Source organism: Camponotus vicinus, unplaced genomic scaffold, assembly GCF_025532165.1.
Source record: "Camponotus vicinus isolate PSW18456_S1 unplaced genomic scaffold, iyCamVici1.0 SCAF_2, whole genome shotgun sequence".
In the NCBI taxonomy this organism is placed as follows: Eukaryota; Metazoa; Arthropoda; class Insecta; order Hymenoptera; family Formicidae; genus Camponotus; species Camponotus vicinus.
In genome coordinates, this window is record NW_028141956.1 from 15,811,885 (window position 1) to 15,825,978 (window position 14,094).

Sequence of the window (14,094 nt, forward strand, 5' to 3'; positions counted from 1 at the left end):
CCTTGCAATTGCTGCATGCACGTGGTTCTACGACAGCGCGTAGCCGCTTCAAATCGGAGCGTATTCGAGGACAGAAACGACACGGAGATTCGTTGTATAGTAGCGCGGCTATGAGAAGCAGAGAAAAACAGTAAGCGGAATGAAAGGTCGGAAATGGGGTAAGCTTCCTTCCGAAGCCAGCTGTTTTCGTACAAGCTACGTCGGTGTGAGAATGCATGTACGTGTGCACATATGTGCAAGCGTGTGCAGAAACACTGTATATAGATATGCATCGAGGAAACGCGTTACCCCACTTTCCTTGACTACTTCCGCGCTTCATCTTCACCCTTCGATTCTCACGGTTCTCCACTTCTAGATTACAAGCTGCAGTTGCCGCTGTTGCAGCGACTGCATCGTAATGCACAAGAGAGCCCAACGATACCGAATGAAATTGAAGCGCATATCCTATACATGCGCATTGGAAAAAGAGGTGGAAAGAAATAGCGCGTTTCTTCAAATATTTTATGTCGATAATATCATTTCGTCGCAATAAGTACGGTTGCATCAAACACGACCAATCTCTTTCAGTATGTTCAACGATGCATGGATCCATTAGCAGGAGATTGCTTGTGTCCGCTTCGTTTGCTTGGAATATCAGAAATCTTTTTTAATATAATCCGTATCTTGTCAGAATACTAAAAATGTTCAATCAACCTAGAAATGAATCAACCTACAATTTATTTTTGTCCGTGAAATGTGTATCTTTGTTTCATATTGTTATAATATTAGCATCTGAAAAGAAACTTTCAAAGATAGAAAATGTGTCAGATCTTCAAAAATATAAAAATCGATTATTAATATATTTATTTCAGAAGTTTCAGAATTTTTCTTATTTATTGCTTGTGTAAATATTTTCATATCAATTATCTTTAACACGTTATTTAAAATTCGTAATAGAATGTATGTGGCAATTGATAACAAGTTGTTTTGAAAACAGAAAAAGACTTGTCATAAAATGCAAACAAATCAATACGTGGTGGCAACAACATCTTTGAGCCTCAAGGAACGAAAACAGACGTAAATAATATTCAAGCAAAATTGCTGATGAACAAAATATGATGAACAAAATATGAAATGAAAGATTCACTTCCTTATTACAAATAGAATATTAAAAAGATATTATCTTTATTTATTTTTATTTATTGGTTGCATTCTTTATTATATGTCATTTAAAAAATGATTCGCTGCTAATCTGTCTCTTTTATATTTTTGTTTTAATATCCTTATTAAGAATTCTTTATTAAGAATTCATATCCTTATTAAGAAATATCGAGCAATTCAGAAATATAAGCATTATCATTAAAGAACATATAAATAATGTATGAAGATAAAAAGAACATCGTTACCTTTCAGCAGGAAATAAAAGCTAGATTATAAGTATACAATATCTATATCGCGCAATGTGCTTGAAAACAGTTACTTTAGATGACCAATCATATAAAAGTATATACGATCTCTCTTAATAGCTATACAAGATTCGAACTTTATAAGTATCATCGTCTGTTGGCGAGATAAGAAGAAAGCGTTGCAATCTTTTTCGATGTCGCGCAGCTATTGTAGAAATAAGTGAAATTTTTAAATTCTACGGTAAATAATATACATTCTACAGAATAATATAGTATATTTTCTAATTTTCTAATTGATAATTTACGACAATATTATTCGTGCGGCATCTCTCCAATGCGATATTAAAATAAATAGTGATAATATTTTTTGCTGATATGCTTAGCTTCTGTAATTTATCCCTGAAAATAATAATAAAATACACATGCGTGTTTTGTTCATTTTATATATGTATCGGTCGTAAAACCGCATATTAAACGAATATCGGTAAATATTTCACATTGTCAAAAGACAATGGGTTTGGTAATAGGCTCTCGCCTAGATACTGGTATTCACTAGCGAATGAGATATTAAAGAGGATATAAACTTTATGTCGCGGTATTTAATATCCGATCCTAGCTACTAACGCATATATATTACATATATATTTCAGTTTATTAAATTAAGTACATATTAAATGCATCGATTTTAATGCATTCTTACGTTATATGTGGTATATTGTAAGCATCATAAGCGCGCCGCAGCAATGCACCCGGAATCAAGGGTAAATTCAAATTTGCATCCCAGGTCGATATCCGTGAACGGAAGGAAACGCGTTTCCGACCTTGCTCACTTATAATCCACTCCAAATGTAATAGTTTCCTCGATCAATGGCGCAATACATAGTGTACACAGCCTAAAAGCAAAGAGCATTTCGATACCTCATTCCGCGCAAATTCTACGTATTTGGTTGGAAGGCAATTAGTGCCCTCGCGATATTAATACGTCCGTTTCCGTGTGTAGCCAATAGAATACAAACTCGAGAGACTGCAAAGGTACCGACAGACTTGACTTGAGAAACTCAGAGGAAGATGGAAAAGAAGCGATTAAATCGAGACCAAAAAATTCTGCATGGGTCATTTCGTCTTCGTTTTCCACACGTATTGATTTAATTCTAACATTCGATTACACATTGGCTATTTTTCATCTCGTACAACCAGATTTAGGGCAAGTTAATTGAACATTTGCTTAGCGTCTTAAAACGTACTGCAGAAAAAGCAGACGGTGACCTCTTCATTGAGGTAACGCAAAGTGCAAAGTATAGAAGAGCACGTACAACTTTTGTGTTTGTGTACATACGTTGTACAGGGAAAACGCAAGGTGGCAAGAGAGACGAGAAAAGAGGACCAGCGAAATAAAAGTGGCGATCCTAACCATTGACATGTCGTTACTCTCGCGAGAAGAAATCTCAGCTGGCTCGTATTCTCTCTCCCGAGATCCAGGAAATTATCGTCGACAAGATCGTAACTCTCGAAACACGAGCTTCTTCTGCGGGATATCCGCCTGTCTGTTGTCCCGTTCGTTGCAACCATGCGCGCTGGTATCGCGAATAATTAATACTGCGGTTTGTTTGCACGAACAATCACAGAGCCGAGCTTCTCTCCCTCGATCGTACTCGCGTCAGTGACCGCTTTCTCGCTCCAGCTATTGACTGCGAGACATGGAATACGCCGGCATTCTCTGAACGTTAAGCACCTTGATCCAAAGTCCGTCACATTAAGGCCGACGTCAGATATGTGCGGGAAATCGTGCGTCGTGTCGGTAAGGACCGCTGGGTAATCAAGGATCGTCAAGGGATTGTGGAATATTCCGTGCTACCGTACCTCTGGTAGATGCGCAATTTGCCGAATGTTACGGCGAGGAAGTACACAATGCCTTTGCAACAGACCGTAATGATTTCTAGAGTTTGCTCCCTCGAGAGAATATTAGTCGTAAGCGTTGCATTACTTGGCGTGAGACAGCCCGTATAAGGTCGCGCTAAATTCGACACCTTATCGTAATGGGAAACAAAAACGTGGATATATATTACATGTATATATCTCTTAGTTGAAGTTCTTGGAAAGTTTTAAAGCTCAATAATTTGCAATGTATAAAAATTTTAAAATTCGCTAGAAATATAAAATTCAACTATCCGTTTTGTATTTTTATAAATATGAATCTTTGAAACTTGTTACAAGATGCTGTATATTTTTTTTATTAAGTCTACTTAATTCACATATATTGATTAATTATGGATCCATAATCTGACTTTAGTATTTTCATGACATATTCTGATTATTTGTATAATGCTCATTTTCCAAGGAAAACAAATTTTGTTTGGAAAATGAGATTACCTTTCGCTCAAAGCATAGTAATAAATGTCACATGATGTGGTGTGTAACTATTTTGGCAGCCTCGGTTGGCTCTTGCGAGATCAAACTCGTAATCTGATGGGGCAGTTGCAAACACTTGCAATATAACATATGGACGTTTTATCGATAGATACAAACACACACACACAAGGTAACTACTAGGTACAAACTGAAATAAAAATTATATAACCAAATAATTATAGAAAATCGCAAAACAAGAATATGTTTACTGAAGACTATACATATAAATAGAAAACACACAAATTCAGCATATTTTTTTACGTAATCCAAATACTTTTTCTTGCTTGTAAAGTTTTAATAATGTATGTTTTCGAAGAGATTTACTAACACACATACATATCAAAATTTATATGATATATTTAATTATATCTAAATATTGTTATGTGTGAGACCTAATAAACTATTAAAATCTGTTCTGCAAATCCAAATAAAAAAACTAAAAATTTTCTCATAAATTAAATAAAAATAATATATATATTTTGCATTATATAAATAGTATAATTCGATTCTTCATAACAAAAATACGCGTTGATATAATGCATTAAAAGTTATGATTATTTAAAAGAAGAAAAATTCTCGGCGAGCACTAATCTCCATGAAACCTGGCGAATTCCAAGGACCCAGCTTCAATTAGGTTTAGGACCGTAAAAATACTTCGCTGGGGATGCCTCCTTTCCTTACTGCTTCCACTTCCGCAGGAAGCAATTTCGGCCCTTTAATGAAATTTTAAAATTTGCCGCAGAGTCAGGATAATACATAAATCGTTTTATACTGAATCACGCAGCTTATTTCCGCACTTCATACAGAACGATAAAAATGAAAATATTATAACTGCATTGAATGATCCTTACTTTGTGATAAGAGATTTTGGCAAAAAAGTAGTTGATTTTCGCAGAAAGTAATTGAATTTATTTTAGTAATGTTGTATCTATAAGATATGTTTGTCAAAAGAGTTAACATTATAATCTTTTAGAATTAATTTATAAACATGCATATAGTCACGATCAATTACGAACAATTTCGATTGTCTAATTTATATTTATATCTAAAGTCCAATATTAATGATATATAAATTTGTAATAATCATTAATTCGATAACACTACTTTTAAAAATAAATATTTTAATATGTAATATAATATCCAATAAAAAGATTAAATGTGTTAGGTATCAATTAATAAAAATAGTTAATAGATAAGCAGTTTTCTTGATATATTATTCAATATATTTTAAATGAGAACAGTTTAGCAAGCGCACTAATTTATATAAAATCTCTTTTCTAATGAATGAGGTCTTATATAAATTAGTACAGCTTGCTAAACAAATAAAATAAAATAGATTAGATTACTCTCTGTAACTTGTACAGCATAATCTGCACAGTAAATCGCAGTAAAATTTAGTATAATGGATCACTGACAAGCTGCATAATTAACTTTAGAATATCAAGCTTCTCAGTAAAAAAATTTTCACAATTTTCTAAATATAATATAATAAACATAATATTTTTAATTATAATGCAATAATCTTGAAATGTTTATATTTATACAATATGTTTAAATCAAACTTTGACTTAATTTTTAAATATTTGCACATATAATTGCTTAATAGATTTATGATTTTAATAATAGCAAATCATAACTGTTTGTATTATATGTATATAATACAAATACACATAACACACACACACATATTATAAATAAATTTTCAAATTTATAAATCTCTTCACGATATTCTGTTATTTCAAAAAAATAATATTTATTAACATAATTAGATACGTTGCTTTTTGTTTAATCTATTTATACGTATCAACAAAAACATATTAATAATTATTAAGTACTTTAATCATTTATAATTCTTATATCTATCTCTTGAAAAATATATCTAAAAAATTATGTATATCTTTTATTCTTAAATATATTTCTTTATTAACTTGTAATTGAAAATGCACACACACACAAATCAAACGATTGCTAAAAATCACAATTAGTTGGAAAAGAACAAAATACATATAACATATAAATGTTTGTTATTAATTAGCGAAATTAGTACCCTTATTATGTACTATACAACATGGTAACACCTTGCGCAAGTCGTAATAAGACGCTTTATTATTTCAGAGCACCTTAGAGAGTATCTGAGGTATGTACTCCCTACTCCTCCCCTTTTCTCTCGCGCAAGTCACTGTACATAAAATCCACCATTACTCATGCAACAACTTAAAATATAAATAAACTACTCGATGTCAGTACTAACGTGAGCTCTCTTCGCATCGTTACCATTTGAAAGCATACCTCTCTCTCTCCCTCCCCCCTCTCTTTTTTTCTCTCTCTCTAAACAAAACGATAAAACTATATAAATTCGGGTTTTATTTAATCGTATGTCCTATTAAAGGAAATTAATAATTTATTATTAACGAGAGAATTGCGGTACTATCGGGGTAGAGAACCAATCACGCGATATCGGTTATAGCTGCATCGTGTGTGGCTGCTATGTGCTAAAACGAGTTACGCTAAAAAGCGTTAATTTTGCGGTGACTGTCGGCATCGATTATCGAAAGCGCACCCCTTTGTATCCTGGCTGTGAACAAAGTGGTACTTTTTATTATTTGCGCCAAACGCTTTTCGCGGCAGGCGCGTGACTTGCCGTTTTCATTTCCGCAGGGGTGCCGTTGACCAACCGCGTAAGGATAATGCATCGATTCCGTTCAAAAACGCTCGAGCTTGTTCTCATACATACACACGCGCGCGCGCGCACACACACACACACACACATTTATTTTCGCGGCGCCATAAAATAATCTCGCGCATTTTTATCGCCAAAACATTTCGCGGAAGCGACGCTATCTATAAAACTATAACTCCTATACGCGCGGTTTGAGTACAGGTCCTGGTAAAAGAGAAAGAAAGAGAGAGAGAGAGAGAGAGAGAGAGAGAGAGAGGGAGCAGCAGAGAGAATTGAAAAGGGTATTCTCCAGCACGACCACTTGAGAGGAGGCCGGAAAATAAGGAGAAAACGAGAGAGAAGGAAGATAGACGAACGACAGGGAAACGATCGGCTGGAAGACGGCGGTCGAGAGAGGACTGGAGCCGCTTAACAAACTGCTGAACTCACACCCCGCGGGATTTTATTTCTACTTAAATGGAGTTGCGCAGATATGCACTGTGATCCTAGCTCAATCCCTCGCTTCGAATTTATTTGTACCGTTCGTTAGCTTCTCCCGTTCCTGTAGAACTTTGCGAACGTAGTTCGGTAATGACATCGTTCCACCATTCTCAAGCCATCTTAGCGCCAATTTTCTAAATCGCAAATTACAGCGTGTCTATGTATTATCAGAATAGTAATATCCTCCACATGATTTCATAATTTAGAGATAAAGATTCATATCTGCATAATATTACACTTGATGCAAAGTTTAATTATCTTGTATGATTCTCATCTCGTACCTAAATCTACGGTGTTAGTCATATAAAAAAAAAAGATTATTTATATTATATTAAAGTTATATTAAAAAATTATGCTGAAAATTAAAATTTAGAGAATGTTAATTTTTGTATTTGTTTTAAATAAAGAATTAATATAAGCCGTTGGATGAAACCGGAAAGATAATAATCCTATCGAGATCTTATTAGATCTTGATTTCACTCGGATAAAAAGAAATTATTTCGATAGACAATATCGCCCCGTAATTCTATCATCTAAGGACATGTATACAGTCCGATATCCCTTATCAATGCCAGTCTCAATCCAGTACGAAGAGACATTAGTGCGCGCAACGCGACGTGCAATTGTAACAGCAGCATGGCGCAATATATATGTAATTGCAATCGTACGTGGAGATAGGATAGGGGTTATAATGTATCCCTCACCTTGTATGGTCCGAGATCCTCGACGATGCAGGTGAAAATGGCTTCGCGACCCACCGAGACTGTAAGATTGTTCAACGGTTTGCCGAACTTGGGTAAATCTGTAACACAGAACGTCCTCGATTTAAGTATCACGCCATCGCGCGAACGAACTCTATGTTAACCAGCAGTATACATACATACTTACTTACTTACTAGTACTTATACTTATAGCCCACCTACGTGCGCGCCAAAGTTTGCAAAGTACTCGAGAAACTCAGCGGTGAATGGCGCGAGTTAACGTAAGCGGGTCAAGCTAGGACTAAGCTTGGCGCTTTATAATTCCACGATGTTCTTGTATTCATGATTTTGAAAAAAAAAATAAAATTATTCTAAACCATCATATGTGTTTATCGTTGCCGCGCGATAAAATTTAAAGTGCGATGGACACTCATGAAGTAACTCTTATTATAAATCAGTTTGAAAGAGACTCGATTTAAATACGCGACCCTTTCCATTCTTATAAAATATAATAATTTCAAAAATTCCAAATACAAATTAATAAATAAACTTATCTTTAATTAAATTCTGATGAAAAATAATTCTAGTGATGATTATGTTTAGTATTTTAATTACATATGTATATATGTTGCAATGTTTTGTAAAATTTTTGTACAAAAAAATGTAGCTTTTTTTTTATAAAGCGTTGAATATGTATAAACCAGCATTTTATAAAAAATCTAGGCTTTTTGTAAAGAAAATATTTACAAAGAGAATGTGAATATATATATATATATATATATATATATATATATATAATCTGTATTATTTTATAATGCATACATTCTCAGGCTATAAATTTTTTACATATGCAAAAAAGATAAATGCTGGCATTTAAAAAGCAATTACAATAAAAAAAATTTGTAAGAGGGATTAAATGATTAATGAAGATTATATTACATAAACCATTCACCAATTTTTATATCTCATTATTGGCCTTATTAAATTTCCTTGCGGTGAGATTCATTACGCGGTAATTAAATAAGCGTTATTGTGAGAGTGATAAGATTATTTATACAATATGTAACAAAATTCTCCTTTCATTAAGCTCAGCTTTATAGACGGCCTGTTCGTCAAACTTAGAAACTTCTAAAAGGCCATTAACAAGCAAGCCAATTACTACTTCAAAGAAAATTTTCAAGACGAAATAGTATACTTATGAAACTACGTGTGATGATACAAAGTAAGTTAGCGACAGTTTATAATATGGTACGTGCATCATCGTGTTGTTAGTTTGGAATTTAATATGTACTTAAGTATCTCTCATCTAATAGAGAATCGATGTTGTCCATAGCCATATTTGCATATTCAATTTTGCGTGAAATACTTGATTCTATCGGCGAGTTAGCTGTCTAAAAATCTCGGAATTCAAAATTTTCTAATAAATTATTAATAGCTTACATATGCAGGTTTTTTTTATTATTCTAGCTTTTATATTATTATATTCAGACTTGGATCTTCTCGAAAAGTAATTCTCAAGCGAATCCGGCTACATCTTTTGTGCTCAGCATACCATATTGAAGTTATCATTTCGGAATGTGGCATGTTATTTGAAATTCTGATGTTCTATACAAATTTGATAACTTCAAATATACTAACAAATAGCTACGTTATTGCAATCTATATATAAAACGCTGAAACGCAAAAATTGGTATATTATCATTTGTATCATGTAGTAATATATAAATGCGCGTTTATATTTTAAATTCACATTATATAATTTCATATATACAAAGATACATTTATGTTTTAAATATTTACATATCATGAAATGTAACTCTACAATTTAAATGCCAATTGGAGTATCGTATTTTTTGAACGATATAAAAAGATGTAATAACTATATCAAAGTTCATTTACTCTTAAAATATCGCAAAGTAACTTTAAAAGTAGCTGATATTAATTAAATTTGTGTTACATAAGTTTTCCGTCGAAAAGTGAATAAGATCTATCAATTATTGCAACTTGCTCGATGTATGACTTGCGACAAGTTATAGTGCTCGGTAACAGACCAGGTACTTTGCACACGTCCATCAGAGAAGTGAATATCACTCTCCCTTGCATCGTCAGTCATTGTTGCACGTTTAGAAATATAACCGTGCAGTGTGAAGTGACCTTTAAACTTATTCCTCAAACGTAATAAATGTAATTGCCACTGTAGTAGATGATTGCGTGATAATCGCAACAATCGTAATATTATTCGTTTAACGTATGATATAATGAAACCTATTTATATCTTTTATATTTTATATATTTCAATGTAATAAATTCCTCCACATAATAATAAATTCAAATTAATGGTAAAAAATTTACAGATTTTTGAGTTTATTTACAAACTACATACATATATAATGACATGATTCAAATATATAATTCATAACGTTTATACGTAAATTTAAACAAAAAAATGTACTTTTTTTTAATTACGTTTCTTTCTCTCCCAAGGAAAAAGACTTATATATCTGCGTGCAAGAAAATTGTTATATATTCATTAATATCTCTCTACGATCTTTTCATGAATTACGCCATGAAAGAAGTTGCTAAACTAAGATTTTAAGACTCCCGAATGTCGATTTCCTGGTATATCCTTAAGATCTCTACATTCAAAAGAGCTGTGTGAAAGCAGCGACGGATATTTAATGCACACAGGCGCGCTATTTACTTTCAAGTAATCAAATTTCTCGTCTACACTAATGGAAGTGTGTAAACAAGTTTTTAACTTCATTACGATGCATCTATTTTCTAAATGAAAGTCTATGTAAGTTTCTTCCTGTACGCTCTATAACATATATTTAGTTTGTTTGTAAAGTTATTTTATAAAAATTTATGTGATTTTTAACAAAATACTATATACACTGCTTAATAATTTTAACAACAAAAATTTTAATAACAAAAATTTTAAATTTATGTTAATAAAAAAATAAACTATCGTAATTGCTCGACACAACACAACTAAACTTTTGTTGTAAATGGTTAAAGAATAAAAAAGTCTATATGTGAGCAACAAAGTTTTATATAACATAAAACTTAAATAATAACAGATTCATTAAAATAAATAAATAAATACAATAATTCTATACATTCATAATACAATAATTCTATTTATAAGCTACATATATAAAAGCAATGTATTGCTACGTATATAAAAAACATATACATACACATATATCTACATATATTACAGTCAATTACAACTACATTTGTGTTAAATCATCAAGTCTCAATCTAAAGTTTCATTTTTTAACTGTTAACATATGTATATGTAGTTTAATTTTTATAAATCAATAATGCATTTATATAATTTGATTAAAAACTTGAATGAAATTTCTAGTTATATCCTATATTTCTAATAAGTCAAATTATTTCAGTAATATAATACATAGGAAGTATAAACACGTCTATTTACAATTGTGGAATCTTTGATAAATAAGAAATTGATTTTATAATAAAAATGCGATTGAGCTACAAATTTCGAGTTAGACAAAATACCTGCAGCAATATGATGTGTTTTGTAAAGTAATCTTTCGAGTGCACCGTAAACCGCTAAAGATTAAATTGATGTTATAAATCACGTGTTAATATAGCCCAGTTCACGAAGAACTAAAATGAAAAATAATGAGCACACTCCCTCCAACGTGCTCTCAAATAACCATCTAATCTGATTTCTGGTAAACCGAGTAAATGGAAAATAAAGATCAGCACGCGCATATACACACACATACGCACATACACAAAGATGGTACGGATCGATAGTATCACGGTAATCGAACCGAGGCTAATTATTCTAGAAAGAAACAGGTACAAAATCCATCGTCAATCAGCGAGACTGCTTAAGGTACACACAGCCGTAATACACTTTTAATTGAACTTAAATCTCCGCTTTACAACGGCTATATTCTACTCTATACGTATACATAACTAAACTTGCAGTATACTTTCTTCTCTGCCAGACTTTCCTGTACAACTTGAAAAGTCTTGTGTAAAATGGTTGTTAATAGGAAACTTTTTTTATAAAAAAGTTTATAAGTGCGTAATATTCTCTAGATTGCAAATTTCATAAACATAAAAGAAAAATATAGATTTTTAAGAGATAGGTTTTAAATTGTATGTAAAGGTAATGTATATCTAAGACAAAAGAATTTAATCAAATATTTAAGAAAGTAAATGTCAGTCAAATTTAAAAAGAGAAATATGAGAATAAAATCAAATTTAAAAAGAGAAATATGAGAATAAAATTAAATTTAAAAAAAGAAATATGAGAATAAAATCAAATTGTTTTTATCTTTCAACTCTATTATGAAAATTCATACGTTCGATTCTCACGATGTTTCTTTTAGTCTTTATTTTTAGTCTTAATTTACTTTTACTAATTTTTAATATTTCTTTTCACTAACCATAACTAGTCTTTAGCAACAATCCGCGTAACGATTTAAAATATTCCGCTTGTGTCATGCAATAAAAACTACATTCGAGAACAATTCAATCGTAAATTTTTAGTTTACTCTCACGGTAAAGTCCGACCCATGTGTAATCTTCAGTCTGACCCCATGTAAATCCAGATGGAGAGATTCGAATGCGTGCAAGAGAGATAAACGGAGAGTAAAAGAGAAGAGGCACAGAGAAGAAACGATAGTGGATGAAACGAGTTCTGAATCCTCGCACGTTCGCGTATTACCATTGATAGAGACATCAAGGTTCCTCCTGAAAATAAACGTAACGATCCTATTCCAAGATCGAGAGATCAATACGCCGCGACGACCCATAAACCGATTGGTCCCGGAGAGCAATCAAACCGTTTCTAGAATTATATTCATGAACAATGCAAACGTCGGCGGGTTCTTAATCCGGCGCTGCGCGTCGAAGAAGTAAGCAAGTATGCGGCCCGCAAGCGCGACGGCTTCATCTAAGCCGGGTGACAGATTCCGGTATCTCTTATTTCGGGCACAATATCCGACCGCGAAGCTCATCAATCCTGAATGTCGGTGTGGCTACAGGCCAAAGCCGTGCCACGTATGAGACAAACTTGCACGTACCAGTAACTGGAGAGAAGTTTCACGATACTATCTATCATTCCTTCATCCTAACGTAAAAAGAATACCAGATTTCATGTATTTCGAAAATGTAATATAGACTTTTTCCCTTGCATCGGAACCGGGATTAAACCTATCTCTTTTTTTATATTTTGTGTATACGAAATAAATGTATACGGAATTGTGGCTCAATCAATCTCGATATGTGCGCATATGTTGTAAGATTTCAAAGTAAATTCTGTGCCTCAATATTCTGATGATGAATTATTTCATTATATCGTTTTATTTTTATTTAATATATACTTGCTATAAATAAAACAAAGACAAAAAAAATTTGACATGGAAAGATTGATATATTAAAAATTCAAAAATCAACCTGTTTAAACTTTCTGCAAATTTGATAAACAAACTTTTGTTGCAAATAAAGCAAAAAGAATTCCAAAACTTGTGCGACTCTCTTTGTGACTTTCTACAACTTCGAAATTAAAGTGAGGTCATTCTGTCAAGCGATCTCATCTGTTTGACTTTTCAAACTCAACCTCTTGAGTTTTCGTGGAAGTTGATATGTTCATTTTACCAGATAAGATAATTAAAAAATTATAAATTTTCGTACAAATTAATTTTTAGTATCAAGAAAATTTCGCTATATTTCTACTATAACAATTATTATATTATTACTGACTTTTACATTATTATCTTAACTATTCTCAGAAGCTTAAAGTTGAACTTTCTTCTTAAGCTCATTTTAGAAGATTTATAATTCCCGACAAAATTCGGGGTAGAATTTTATTTATAATTTTATGTGCCACATATTCTCTTACATTCTGTTATATATATATATATATATATATATATATATATATATATTTTTTACATGAACACCTACATATATATATATATATATATATATATATATATATATATATATATATCTTATATACATATGTATGTACTTTACTACTTCGAACGTTCCCTATTTTAGTAGCATATAAAATTATAAATGGAATTCCAAATACTGTTACATATTATATAATAGATCATCTAAAGTGAGCTTAAATGTAAAAAATTAAAGTGATAATTGAAAGTAATTATATTACAAAATACATTTTATAATTATATCGAGCACTTGTACATCAAACTAAGTAAGAATATGAATTTTAATTTTTGCCGAAATCGATTGTCTGATTACGTAAAATGTAACACGCTATTTTATTTTATTATAAAAGCCATTTCCTAAATGCGGGACCATATTATTCTGGTTTTATATTTTATAAAGCAATTAAATATGATGAAAACATTTTATCATTGAATTATAGCATTGTTTGAAATTATATTCATATGAGTGCAATGGAAATTTCTATTTTATTGCG

At 31.8% G+C, this 14,094-nt stretch overlaps 1 protein-coding gene across 1 annotated transcript in view; it reads right to left on the bottom strand.

Annotated features, from left to right (window-relative positions):
• LOC145966149 (protein amalgam) overlaps positions 1-14,094 on the bottom strand; it is an 81,289-nt gene that overhangs the window by 42,177 nt on the left and 25,018 nt on the right. The window contains exon 2 of the mRNA XM_083089998.1: positions 7,659-7,756. Within this exon, the coding sequence (XP_082946124.1) occupies positions 7,659-7,756 (98 nt within the window). The remainder of the gene's footprint in view (positions 1-7,658; positions 7,757-14,094) is intronic.